Below are 14,803 nucleotides of genomic sequence, written 5' to 3'. Positions count from 1 at the left end.
ATATAGCAATGGGAAACAACTGGTGGGAAAACGTACTTTTTACTGTGAATCTATGTTCAAGACAAGGGAAATGGAAACTGCTTTTTACACACACACACACACACACACACACACACGCACACACACGCACGCACACACACGTACACACACGCACACACGCACACACGCACACACACTCACACACGCACACACACACACGCACGCACACACACGTACACACACGCACACACGCACACACACACACGCACACACACGCACACACACGCACACACACGCACGCACACACACGTACACACACGCACACACGCACACACGCACACACACTCACACACGCACACACACACACGCACGCATACACACGTACACACACGCACACACGCACACACACACACGCACACACACACACACGCACGCACGCACACACACACACACACGCACACACATGCACATACACACATACACACCACAAGCACGCACGCACACACGCACATACAAACGCACACACACACACACACACACAAACACACACATACACACACACGCACGCACACAAACATGCACATACACACAAACAAACACATACACGCACACACAAACGCACACACGCACGCACACAAACGCACACACACACACATATATATGTATACAGAGCAATTTTGAGAACTCTTTTAAATATATATACATACATTATACCAGGCACATGTATCTTGGCTTTAATAATTAAACTTTCTGTTTTTCACAAATTTCCTTTTGCCACCTATAGGTCACATATAATGTAATCAAATAAAACGACATGTTGCCTCTAAAGCTTGTCTTGATGATAGAAAATTAGTGATGGACAAAAAAAAAGGAAATTTGTGGTGGTTGAATTGTTTCTGACATTTAGTGCTACCATTTGATTGCTTATGAATTTAAAAACATAGACCTAAATGTTTACTATCGATAAGACCACATAAAGGTGCAGTTTGTCAGTGGCATGATAGATGAAGTACAATTCACTTGCTGTTTTGATGGCAAAATGTACATGCATTGTATTTAGGACCCCAAAGACTGAAAAGAAAATGAAATCATAATATCTTGGAAACGCATGCGTTTTAAATTAGGCAACTCTATTTGAGATGGAAACACACTCTATGAATAAATTGGAGTGGAGTGTTACGCCTTGAACGTTTTCAAAGAATATGCGAGAATGAGGACTTTAATTTGAACTGTTTCCTTCTTGTACTTCAAGTCATTAAACTGTGAATCTAAAAATCACACTTTAATGTTCCACTTTTTCTTGAAGTCTAAGTGTCACCTTTTGATTTATAGTCATGGGATAAAATGCTCCCCATTTCATATGATTTGGTGGTTATCCCATTTTACATTTTCATCAAATGACATTCTGGGGGCCATATCTGTAAAATTGAGAAATCATCAGAGCTGAGGTAGTGGGATATTGGAAGTTCAGCTTCATCAGCAGTCTGTGCTGCTGAAATGAGGACCTTCTGTGGGCTCCTTCAGCGCCCCTCCTTTCCTCCTCAGCTTTACCCCAGCTCGCTTTCTGAAAGTCCCATATCTGTGGTTCTCATTTGACTCTTACTCACTCTGATCTCACACACTATTTCATTTCCACTTGTGGGCAATCTTTGGATTAAAGTTATGCAATGTTCCACATCTGTGTTTTAACGGATAGGCATGAGAAAATGAGATTTATCCTAATTACCCAAATCCTTCAGTTGGAGTGGATGTTAGATATCACTTAAGAAATTACGCTAATACATGCACTTACGGCAGCTTCTTGTCTTTACCATAATATTCAATAGAATATTTAGTGATAAACAATGTATACCAAAGCTCTTCTTCTGAGTGATGCGGTTTTAATGACTTTTAATATTAAAACAGTAATATGACTGCCAAAACTAAGTGGATCACATTGGAGCATTGGGAGAGTTCAGATTTGTATTTGGCCATAATTAATTTTTCAGAATCTCCAATCAATGAGATGTAATTAAATTGATACATTATTAATGATCACTCTGTCATTTTCCTTGTAATTAAAGGATACTATTCTGCACCATCCAAACACTAAAGCTCAATCTCATTCTCATCAGACTGCATCCTCATAAGTGCTTGGCTATGTAATATGCAATGCGCTGATGGCTTATTAAGATCTTTACAGTCATTTAATCTGAGGCTGTGGTCAATTATATCTCTCCAGAGGAGCATTGCAGTTTAATTTGATATAAACAAAACAATAAGCTGTGAAGCTGTGGTCATGATGGAAGCTGATACACCCTCCTCTGCAGTCTGTCTCTCCACAAGCCGGAGCAGGAACTCGGCAGTGGCCGTGTGAGCGTTATCCTCCTCCGGGACCGCTGCTGTTGTTTGTAAACAATAAATAATATTAATTTCATGCCAGACACCTTCATCCGATCAATACATATCGACCAGGCGAATCACTTGTCTTTATGGCGTGCATGTATTCTGTGTGTAATTGTGCGGCTTAGAGAACGATGCCGCGGCTCAAGCGTCTGTTTCATACAAATGATCCTTGTGCTAATGTTAATCTATGAAAATGGGCTTCTTAAAAAAACAATCTCATATTACATTTGTAATATAGATGTAATATAGTAAGATTGGATAATAACAAAAAAGGACCATAGTTATACAGTGGTTAAAGGACCATCCTTAGAGAAAAATAATATGAGAAAACACAGTAAGTCAGCATCTGTGCTGAACAAGTTGCTCCTAAGGTGCTCCTAACAAAGCTTAAAGTACTTTGGTCCACAGTCACTTTTTTCTGCTTGTTTTTCCAAGTATGAGCCCAAAGTAAGCGAGTATTCGCGGGTAAATGAGATTGACCCATGTCTGCACTGATACTGATCAGAACATTGTGATCATAGCCCAAGGGATCAATGCCCAAACTCCTTGCTGAGAGAGTGCTAAGCCCTCTCTCTGTGAGTGTGACACAAGGACTTGAAAAGCACAAAAGACTCAAACAGAAACTACTTTGAATTATGACCCTGTCAGATGACAGACAGCAAAGCTGAAATGTGTAACACAATAGACCTGTACACAGCAATTTGATGAAACTGGCCCCGTGTCTCTTTGGATCACATGTTTTAAATAATTCAGGGTGATACAAGAGGAATCTGTGGCCTCTATGATTGATTGCAACTGAACAAGCTGCTCCCAGTCTGCAGATATATTGTAACCCAAGCCATTGACGAGGGAGAAAATTAATTACAATGCCACAAATCGATTGACAACCGTATGTGTCATCTCCCTCAAGAGCTTTGATTGGTCATTGAAGTCTGATAGAATAGCAAAGGGCAAAGAATCTACACCCAGCAGAGTGTATATGTGTAGGACAGGCTGTATAGTTTGTTGAGCAATATATGGAGCAAGGTCACACACATCGCTATTCAAACACTCAACAGAACTTAAAAACATTTCATAGAAAACCAAGCCTAATTCCATCTTTGCAAAATGCTAATGTATTAAACCAGGCATTTATATACATCACAAATCCTCCCTTAAAATGACTATTGCAGCAAAAAGGCGACACGCTGTGATGCCTCCAGCTTGAAGCCGCTGATAGGACACGCGGCAGATTAGCAAAAATGAGAGAGATCATTACAAGCAGCCACACAAATGACCAGGCCTGACTCACTGACTTTTATACATAGTTGTGCATGTCACTGCTAACCCTGGCTGTGTTGGCTGTCATGGTTTGATCACAGAGCCGGGGCTTTGGAGTTATCTGTTTGGGCATGCGAGGATGTGGATGCATGTGTCTTTTGCTTTGTACTGCTGCTCTGGCTGTGACTTTGACCTTTAGAAAGGGGATGCTGGGAACGGAGCGAGGAGCCTTAATGAGTTTGCATAATAACAGCTCTCTATCTAAGGAATCATCCATCTACATGAGACCCATAATTAGCTGGTAAGACAGTGGCCCAGTCCTGCGCTTCCACTTATTATTCTGCTGACTAGTACGTGGGAGTGGAGAAATGGACAAACAAAGAGACAAAAACCTCAAGTGAAGTGTATTAATAATGCGCTGTCCGCTGTGGCAGGCCTTGTAAAAAGCACGGCCTTATAATCACTCCACTGACACAGAGAAAATGAGGAACAGCTATGTGCAACATAAGTCACCTCCCGGTCGGAGTTTGCTGACAGGTGTAGACTCTCGCGGGAGCTCTAATCCTCATTCTTCTTCTTTTCTGTGTTTGTCCGTCACCGCCGTACGCCGCACTGTACGCACCAGAGCCCCGAGATAAAAACATGCACGTATATATTTAAGTGACGAAGAAAAGCAATGTATACAGAATCAGATGAGGGTGTGAGTACATCTATATGCAAAGCTTTGTGCTCATGCCTGTCATACAAGACTGAACGTCATAATCCATCATTTTCATGTGATGTTGTATAGGGCGGAAGAAGTACACGGGGTTGAATCATTTCCATTCTGGCGTGCGTGCCATCTGGGGTTAGTTTAGCAATGGAAATGAAGATGAGGATAATATCACTATGGCAAGGGGCGCTGTAGGACCGCTCCGCTCCGTGCACACACTCCAGTCCGGGCTTTGCTGTTCCGCCGCCACACGCGCCTTCCTCTCCGGGCTCCAGACTCCAGGCTCCGCACTCCGGTCTCCGCACTCCAGCATCCACACTCCAGCATCCACACTCCAGCATCCACACTCCAGCATCCACACTCCAGCATCGCTCTGCAACTACATGTTTTGCCTCCGAAGACGATTCTGAGCGCGTTCGGACAAGATATTCTTCCACGCGAAGCCGGCAAAGTGAGAGGAAAGAGAGGAAACTGGCCTCGTGGCGCGGTCTGGAGTTGACAAAGACAGTTTAGCGAGCGGATAATAGTGTCAGAGCAGGAAAGCAGCAGCAGCAGCAGCTCGTTTCTACACCTGTGATGCGTTGTTCTGAGCAACGAGGACGCACGAGCGGGACACGGATGGCCCCTGCCCGCCATGAGGATATGTGCTGAGGAGAAGGTTTGGGCGTTGTAAAGAAAAGGCGTAAAGTGCCACAGTGGACTCTCCCCGGACCCGCACAGCCCCGTGCGCACCGCTCTTTCTCCGCTCTTTGCCTCCTGAAAGTTGGCTATTTAAACCGCACCAAGATGCCCTTACTTCGGGGCCCCTTTGTCCGCTCGAGACTCGGCGCTTCGCTCCTCGTGTTCTGGCTCCTTGTCGACGGCTTCACCCGCGGTGAGTGCATCAGCCGCGGTTCTGCGTAATTCCGCCGCCAAGTTCAGCAGTGCTGTGCCCGAAAGGAGGTTCGGCACGGAAAAGCTCTAATTAGCGCTTGAAGGTTACACTAGGACTTAAGACTGATGAAAGAAGGTTTAAACTTGTCCTCTCTTATTCTGAGTAAACAGAGGATATGTTTGTGTTGGACAGTGTAAATGTGAGAGGAAGTTACACCTGCTCCAGTCTGAGGTGAACAATGAAGCTGCTCGTGTCAGTGTTGTTCCTGTGGATTCAAACAATGCATGAAATATAAATGATAAACATATATATTGTCCACACATCTTCTTACTCGTCACACCGGGCTCTTGTCCCGGTTGTTTCCCGTCCTTGCCTCGTGTGCGGTTCGTTCCTGCTGCATTTGCACTGCGCTGACAGCTTTACGAAGTCAGGAGACGAGCTACTCACGCTGATGAGTTGCATTTTATTACGAGCTCCTGGTGAGACGCGGCCGAGGACGTGCAAAGGCGCAAATAAAACAAAAGGCATTTCATTCACTCTCAGACAAAGTGCTACTATAAGTCAGAAGGAAGTACCGGAGCCAAACGGCAACGTGCGCACTTTGTGAGAGCCAAACGTTTATTAGAGATAAACCAGGGAATAATGAAGCTATTGAATTCTTTCTTTTATATTCTTTGTGTTGCATCTCTCGTTGACATTGACTGCACCTCTTTCACCAGGACTGATTCTTAACCTTGTGCTTTCCTTTCTTGAAATAGCCTAAATAATAATAATAATAATCATTCTTGTGCCACCGCTTTCTCTCTTCACACCATTTGCTCCATGCTTGTTCCGAACTGTTAACCTCACCGTGGACAAAAAAGCAAACACGGTTATAATTGTGTCTCTTGCTTCGGGACACCGAGATGATGAATTAAAAAGGCTTTACTCTGGCATCAATTAGCAGATAATTATGAATATATTAGGATTAAATAAACAGACTTGCTCTGGGGAACTCGCACATCAACTTTAAGATGCGGTTCAATGGCCTATTTACAAGTGACTGTTATGATCTGTAGGCTGTATGTTTTACTTAGGGTTTTATTTGGTTGTTATGGCCCAAAAAACAGGCAATTACTTAATTTTTGCAGCTTGTGTGTTCATTCTTTGTTCAATCGCGCTCCCCTGGGCGCTCATGGTTTCCTCCCACAGACAGGAAAAATGCAGCTTTAGGTCAATTTTCAAGCTCCCAATTCCCACTGGTGTGATTGTGTTTGTACGTTCTATTTGTTTTCTCTCTGATAGGCCGCTGGACGGTGCCAGGTCGCTCCAAGCCTTAACGAATGCTGCTGACCCTCAGAGTACAGTGGATAATAGAAGAAAGCGACATTGGATAGTGACTTGATAGTATGGGCACTAGTCAATACACTATAGCTCTTTGGTAAGGTCTTGTCCTGTAGATGGGATAGAGCTACATGACCTCATAGGACAGGGACTCAATCAAAACCAATCTACTCAAAAGTTTATCGACACATCGTCATTGTATTTGAAGTAATGGCACGCTGCAATATTGTATTTTAATGTGTCGTAACCTTGATTTGCAATTGTTGAGCTGTAACTGACTGAATGTGTTTTTTATCTAATTTAAAGGAGATTTATTTTTGCTAAATTCCCTTTTAGGAGGGTTTTAACCATAGTACAGTTGTTTACGCACTTGAAGTTGTGTTTAGAGTGATGAATGCATATTTGAGTAATTGTTGACGACGCCCTTGTTCCAAACATTCCTGTCCCTGCTCTGAACTTCCTTTGTTTGCATATGTTTATTTTATTAGTTCATCTTCACAGATGTAGGGATTAGCCGTAGTCGGGTCGTCGGCACGCTCCGGCAGTGTGCTCCTTTGTTGTGGTGACGTTACAGTGACGTACCTTTAAAAAGCGTGAGGAAACATTTTGTCATTCTGAAACACTTTGACTGTGGAAAAACACTATTGTAAATCATTCTTGCAACATGTATTTATTTTGTCTTATTCCACAGCCCTTAAAGTGACTACACAGGCCTACTTTACATTGAGTTTTACACTAGTGAGCCGTATAGAAGTTGGTACTTATAGTTTCTTTCTAGTGTACGTCTCTTGTGGGTCACTCTTAAGTCAGCCCCTTGTCCTTGTTCTAGCCGGTTACATACTCCATCATGTATTATGGGTCAGTACAATCACGATTCTGAGCTCCCAACACGGCACATGGGCTACTTTTAGAGGACAGCTACAGAAATGGATTGGGAGGTAATTTGGTCGCTGCTCCTTTGTACATCTGGGCTTGGACAGGCTCAGATGGGATCAGTCGATCTCCACTTAGCAACGGGACGAAACGCTGACTCCACATTTGTCCCCAACCAAAGCCCACTCGTCGTCGTTTTTCTTTTTTCTTTTTTTTTTTTACAGAGAAACATAACTCAGACTGCGAGAAAGGGAAGCCACGTCAGGCTTGAGCTGAGCTTGTGATGCACTTTCCTGTTTTAGAGATTGTGAGGTACTGAATAGAGAATAGTACATACTTTTATTGTTTAACTTAATAACAGATATGCATAGTCAGTTGTAGCTGTGTATTATCTGGCCAAATCCAAGCACTTTATAGTATTAGACATGTAGAGTGCTTCTGGAACCTTTCTAAGCTATTTTCCGCTAAACCTGGTCCATTATTGAAGACCAATTTGATTCTCTGATTGTTTGTTCGGCTTTTGAAATGATTTATAATGAAGCAGCACTGCACACTGGATGTCATTTGTCACATTATTCTCAGAAGTTTTTTGTTTTTTTTCTCTAAATTTGATATATTTAGGTCCAAAATTAGTTATAACTCTGCCGTCCTAATGCGTCGGATGGCATTTCAACATAATGTGTTAATTCTTCTGTGCCGTGTTTAAAGTGCAGCCACACCGTTTTCATATTGTTTTATCCCTTTCTTTTAAACGTTATGTCGTGTGTCACCTGTCCCCAGTTAATTCTCCCAGAAAGACCATCCAAAACACACAGCAAAGCAAGTCGACGGAGTGAAAAATCCTGGATATTTAGTTTGTTTTTCTTTGTGCCCATTGAGAGCGTTGCCAAGCAATTGTTGTCTTGTCTTCATAGAGGGGAGCAGGGGATTTGGTATCAGACATTTTTCCTACTTGTGTGCGCTGTCAACCTTAGAGCAATTTCCACGGGGTGTAAAGCCCGTGATGATGCAAGTAGATAACCATTAAGTGACAACAAGCTGAAATATATTGCGTAATACTCGCATTTCTAGATTTCCTTTTATTGGTACAGTCGTAATAAATAGCTGCCTTGCCAGATGTCCCTCATCAAAACATTGTAAATCTTGAATGAAAATAATAATAAATCTTTTTTACCAACAGTTTAGTCTGTCTAATACAAAAAGTGAAGAGTGGGTAAGATGTTAACAGCTGAGAAAAATACATAACATAATATTTGTGTTCCTTTAGCTAATACACGAGAGTTGATTGTCACGCATTTGCTCCCTTTTCAGAAATATAGCCTCAATAGCCGTGATTTTCTGTTGTTGCAACGCCTACACAATAGTCCGGCAGAAAAGGCAGAGGAATTTAGAGTTGCTAAATTTATCAGTAAATTACACAAATTATGCACAAATATTGGTTGATTTGAGATAAAATCAAAACTTCACAGTAGCAATTAGGAATTTTGAGTGCTTTAAATTGCATGACACAACGAAATCACATGTTGTAGCCAAATAGTCAGAAATTGGGCTCACACATGAGCACATTTGATAATATGTCTGGTGCACAATTGTATTTATTTTCAAAATGCCAGTGCCTACACAGCTACAATTGTAGTTATTTAATTCAATGAACACAGGCAGAATACATTCAGTGTTTGATTAATGAGTACTAAACTAATGGTTTAACCTAAGTTGCGTAAAGGCAAAATCTACACGCCTCCACAGGTCAGTGTTAAACAATAGTGCCACACGCTTGGTTTGATTACAAATGTCTAGCCTTATCTTTCATGGGCTCTGTCCCTTATCATTTGGAAATGGCAGCTTGGTAAAGAGGAGAGGGGGACACTCGGTGAGACTCCTGCAGGGAGGCGTTTTTGTTATTTTCTGCAGTCGGTGCAAGGCCCTGCAAAGGGCACTATATCTCTGTCAAACTGTGGCCTTTTGTTTCAATTACCCCATTTCTATGTTTCAGGCCTATGTGAGGGTGCTTAGCAGCTGAAGTTGGGCTGTTTCCCAATTGAAATGGCCTGCAGTGTAAAGCCTAGTGCTGTTCTATCAAAGTAGCATAAAATTGACCTCTGACCTGTAATATGGGATGAGATTACCTCAGTGGGATACCGGACCATAATTCATAGGGGTACCTCGTCGAGGATCAGCACTTTGCAGATTGCCCTCAATCTACTGTTGTGTTTCTGTTCCTGCTGACCACAAACACACTACATTTTATTTTAGAAGGCCACTGGGGAGAGGTCACAGCACGACTGAGATGAAGTCTTGGTCTTTTTGAAGAGGTTTGGACAACCTTTTTACTGTTGCGCAAGATGCCTTTTTCAATGATAATAGTACACAGTCTTGTGTAGAATAATATACTGTTTTGTCTTGTGAACCAGAGTAGTTCCTTTTGGATTAATTAAACACAATTCCGCACACGCCCACAGTTATACATTTAATGTTCTATTATTACATCTACTTCTATAATATTTAGCATATTGACTTCAGATGGCCTGTAGCCTGTGGTAGTCTGCCTCACTCAGTGGCTCGCTAATACCTAGTTATGTTGTTGTGTCCTTGACAAGACACTTCTGGTGGGGTGTACGTGAATAATTGGTGGTCGGAAGGGCCAATGGCACAGATTGGCAACCTTGCTTCATTCAGCCTGCCCCAGGGCAGCTGTGGCTGTTGTTTATCAGTACCGAGTGTGGAGTGAATGAATAATGACAATGGTGTAGTGACAAGCCAGTAAAGCGCATTACAAGTGCATGGCATTATGATTATGACACACTTGTTGAGCAGAGGTCTTGGTCTTTTTCTGGAGGCTCTAATCGAATGTTCTTTTCCCCAGGCCCTCTCGCCCCTCACTGTTGGGAGAGAGAGGGAGCATATACAGGCCTGACCTTGAACCTTTAATGCAGCTGTGTTCTCTCGATGGGAGAAGATTACTCTGAGCACACAACACTAGACATGTGAAGGTGGATGGCTCAAAGTCAGGCTTACAGACACGTACCTTTGAGCAGTATTTATTTTGAGGTTTTGAGGGCACTGCTTTTTAAACAATAATGATAATGACATTTCTATTGTACTTTAAAAGCATGACAAATCTCTAAAAGTGCTACTGTAGTCATTATTCATTCATTGTTTAGCTGGTCAGGGCCACAACTGCTAGAGTGAACTGACATAACCAGGGCTGCCAATCGGCGCCATCTGCTTTGCCAACCATTGCATTTATACATTGTTAACAGTGTTGGAAAGAATACTTTGAAAATGTATTTAGTTACAGAATACTGAATACCTGCATTAAACTTTATTTTGTAACTTATTACGTTACATGGTCCACTGCTACTGTATTCTGAATAATTATAGTACTGTCAAATTGAGTTGCATCAGGCTTAAATTATGGTGTAAGAAACACAACGGATGATTTAAAACAGCTCTGTTTGTTGCACCGTTTGCGAAGCATATATTTATCATTAATTAGAGAAGAAAAACTCAAACATATTTACCACAAGAGCAGGGCTCTCATTTATAAGGCATGCAAACTTACAAAAATGTTGCGTACGTGACTCTCTGAGATCTATAAAAAGACAACTTTACATTGAATTTAGCAATCAAGTCCAAAAACTTTGTTCATCAATACTTTCAGGGAAGAAGGGGACTGTGATCTGTGTTCGTAGAGATGAGAAATGAGAACGTTTGAGGTTGTTTGTGGAATATTGTATTTTGTCTTTACACACACTTTTAGTAAGAATTCTATGTAAAGTTTTATAATGAGACCCCTGATCTTTTTACCATCACCGTGCAGTTTGAAGCCTACATTGTTTGATGAACTACTGCTATGTATTCCTTTTGATTTCAGCAAAGTAATTGTATTCTGAACACCACTAAATGAAAGAGTAACTGTGCCGGAATTAGGTTACTCAAATGGAGTATTCTGAATATATTTTTTGTACATGTATTTAGTTACTTTCCCACAATGATTGTCAAATATTTACGACACAGCTGTGTGCCAATGTCAGAGCCAACGTTTGTCTTCAAGTCAACATTCAAAGTAAAAGTTTTTATATAATTTAAAATACAGGATGTTTAAGGATATATGAGATAAGTTTCCATGGTTCTTCAGTCTACTCTTCCGTAATGGTTAATTTGCCATCAGTCAGTGTTACTGGAAGTGCTTAGATACCCCGAGGTGTCTTGGAGCAGTTCATATTAAGAGTGTCCAGTCCTTAGGGTGCACTCCTGGCCTTTACTTCGGGCGAGGAGGAAGCGACTGGCTGGGGAGGACCCATCTGAATGCAGTATGGAGTGCCATAGATTAATAGTTCCTTAGTAAGGCCACTAGGGAGCGGGCCACTTGCACTTCATCATGGAGTGAATGGGACAGAGGAAGACACTTTGAAGGTTATCCGAGTTGGCTGTTTTTGTTAAAATGTCACAATATGTTAAGTATTATTATTCTATTTTTAAGGTTATTATGATTATTTTATTTTATTATAATTGTTTGTCCTTTTTAGCATGCCGAGCAAAAATCATAATTAGAAATAACCCAAGGCTACCTAGACAGGCTGCTGGCACCCAATAGGCGACAGTAGCAGAGGGAGGCTCGGCGAAGACTGGGCCCTTATATTTGTCATCTTGAAGTGAATTTGTTGACAAGACAGAAGGCACAGTGACCTTTCCTAATTATGTGAATGTGTCCAGAGCTGATGCCTTAGGCGAGCAAATACTCTGAGTCAACACAGCACCAGAAGCAAAGCGAGGGCCGACCAGACTGCGGTGTGATGAGAGCTTGAATTGACTGTAGGCTTATAGCAGCTATAGTTCATCATTTAGTGTTGATACAGGGGAGTGCTTCAGTAAAATCAAAAGAATGAAAAGAAATCCAGATATTGTTAATAAGAAATGTTTTTCAATAATGGTGATGACCGTGCATATTGAGTGCGGTATTTTATTTTTGTAAAACTAGTCAAAATCCAGAACGGGAGACGCCTCTTTCTGTCTGCATCGTTTTGAAAAAGAAAAACAAATTCCCCTCGATGTTAAAAATCAAGGAAACACAAATAAACATTTCTGTCAGCTACTGTGAGACAACTTGACTCGTGTTGTTATTTTAATATTCACAATTGTGGAGTGAGTCATTTGGCTACAGTTTCACAGATATTGGACTTGTTTAGTACGATTTGGCAGACAGCTCTGCTTCAGCGTGCACGGGGCATTTACTATAATCCCATTGAACAAAACAGTGTTTAAGCATGCCAAGCTCTTAAGGTTACACAAAATAAATGTGTCAAAATAACATCAGAATCATTATAACCTAACTGGATAAGTGGTATCAAAAGGCATCTTGACGATACTTTATGAACACATATAATGTTCTTGATGAATAATATTTGTATTAATCATGTCTTAGCTTCTAGTACATCTGTTTACTTTCTCATTGTTATGGTGGTACAACAGGTTAAGTCAGTCAGGGCAGCATATAAAGTAACATTAGCGGAGATGGAGTGTGGACGGTGGAAGATGCACTGCAGAGACTGTTGTGTTAAACCTTTTTTAATTATTATTATTAAAGCCACTATGTATTTGATTCTCAATACCTCTAGTTGCTCATTATTGACACTATGCATTACCAAAATGTCTAGTACTGTAACTTACTCACATATACAATACTGTTGTATACCGTAACTATGATTGCTACTATGTACTATAATTGCTACTACTATTGTTTTTATTACTTTTACATCTATGTTAGCCTGCTACTGCTATGTCTGCATTGAAATTAGTTCATTTCCACCACTGAGCTTTGCCATCATCCACCACAGTTAAGTTCACATTGTTTTTAATTAATTTGTGTTATCTTAAGGACAGCTGACATATGCTGGCCAGTATTGTGGATGCACGGAGGTATTTGTGCCATGCGACTGCTAATGACCGGCTGGGTGTCCAACTGGAGTCTGAATGTAGGCCAGCTCCTGACTGAGACGTATTAGCACATATCTCTATAACAGCTCTCGTAATGACTTCATTTGAGGCATAAGAACCCTTTTTCTCTCTTTTTTTCTCTTCAGAAATACTCCATCACTCATTAGTAAAGGCCTTGGAAGATTATTCATCTCAATTATTTCCGATATGACAGTCTAATTGGAATTGAGAACCTGCCTGTAAAAAACAGGTGGAAAATGATCCTTCTGATTTACAAAATCTTCACAGTATGTGGTGCTAAGCTGCATGAAAGATCCACAGCATCTAATTATGAAACCCTATGAAAAGACATTGGGAATGAGAAAAAGAAAGGTGGCAGTTCCATGTCCATGTTTTTTTGGTGCTTCGGTCCTGCTGTATCAATGGTATACGACCAGATTTTACTTAGATATTTAGTTGGTGCTAATAATTCCATTCACAGATGATTTGTGAGTGTTTGTGGCATGGTGAATAGAGTTCACCATGCTAGCTTATAGAGTCCCCTTAGTTCTCTTTCACCATTGTGTTATAGATATGTCATTTCTAAGTGCTTTAATAAAGAAATCCAATAATTTTAATGCATTGAAGAATTCTGACTTGCCGGTTCAAAATGACATTGCTACTTTCCAATTATTGCACACTTTATGGAAGCCATGGTGATTATTCATTGCAAAGCCATATGCAATTTAGTTTCTATTCTAATTTCCAGTTCTGCTACATGCTCTGCATATAGAAGTGCACATTTTCAGAGCCCTGATTAAATAATCATGTTTTCTGCCTCAGTCAGGATCTTTTCCAAAATGTCATTGTTAAATAATGCTTAGTTCTGCGGCAACCCTGCACTTTCACGTTTCTGCAAAAATCTTGATTGACCTGTCCAGGCTTGATCCTACTTGTGTAGAAAAACAATGTAGAGTCCAATACAGATTGAGCACAACACTGGGTGTTACCTGCAAAATGTATGGTGGTTACCGGCTTTCTTTTAGCTCCTCCCATCTTTCCAACGCATCTGTATTGAAAAATGTTGTAGCTCTATACTACTTATCAAAGCAGAAACGACAAGTAAACACACACCACATGGAAATGAAATTCTTGTTTTATTCATGATAAACCACTCATTTTACCCAGTTTCTGTAATAGGTTTTGCACTTTCTCCAAGCGCTGTCTGTCTGTTCTTGGTAACAGCCTGCCATTTTGTGTTAAGGCTGCACAGATGCATAGAGCCTGCTCAGCCTGGTGAATTACTAGTGCCTAAAGCAAACAGTGGGGCCCAAGCTCCCGCAAGTAAGAGGCTGCCAAGCCCTGCCATTAAGAGTCTATGGAGAGGCCAGTGCCATTGTCTCTGTGTGGCGTTCAACACAAATGAACCACTGACTGATGCACTGTTTGTTTGGCCACATTTAGTCTCCCCTCCACATTTC

At 41.2% G+C, this 14,803-nt stretch overlaps 1 protein-coding gene across 4 annotated transcripts in view; it reads left to right on the top strand.

Moving 5' to 3' along the window:
• The first annotated feature begins 4,907 nt into the window (after positions 1–4,907).
• Positions 4,908–14,803, top strand: part of unc5a (unc-5 netrin receptor A) — a 129,702-nt gene continuing 119,806 nt past the window's right edge. For all 4 annotated transcript variants that reach the window (XM_072437837.1, XM_072437828.1, XM_072437820.1 and 1 more), the window contains exon 1: positions 4,908–5,210. In XM_072437837.1, coding sequence (XP_072293938.1) covers positions 5,123–5,210 — 88 coding nt within the window. In that variant the 5' untranslated portion in view covers positions 4,908–5,122. The remainder of the gene's footprint in view (positions 5,211–14,803) is intronic.

The sequence above is a fragment of the Eucyclogobius newberryi genome, unplaced genomic scaffold, assembly GCF_026437365.1.
Source record: "Eucyclogobius newberryi isolate DKJ021-1_F unplaced genomic scaffold, fEucNew1.0.hap1 SCAF_11, whole genome shotgun sequence".
In the NCBI taxonomy this organism is placed as follows: domain Eukaryota; kingdom Metazoa; phylum Chordata; class Actinopteri; order Gobiiformes; family Gobiidae; genus Eucyclogobius; species Eucyclogobius newberryi.
Note: the sequence above shows the minus strand (reverse complement) of the source record. Positions and strands in the feature narration are given on the sequence as shown.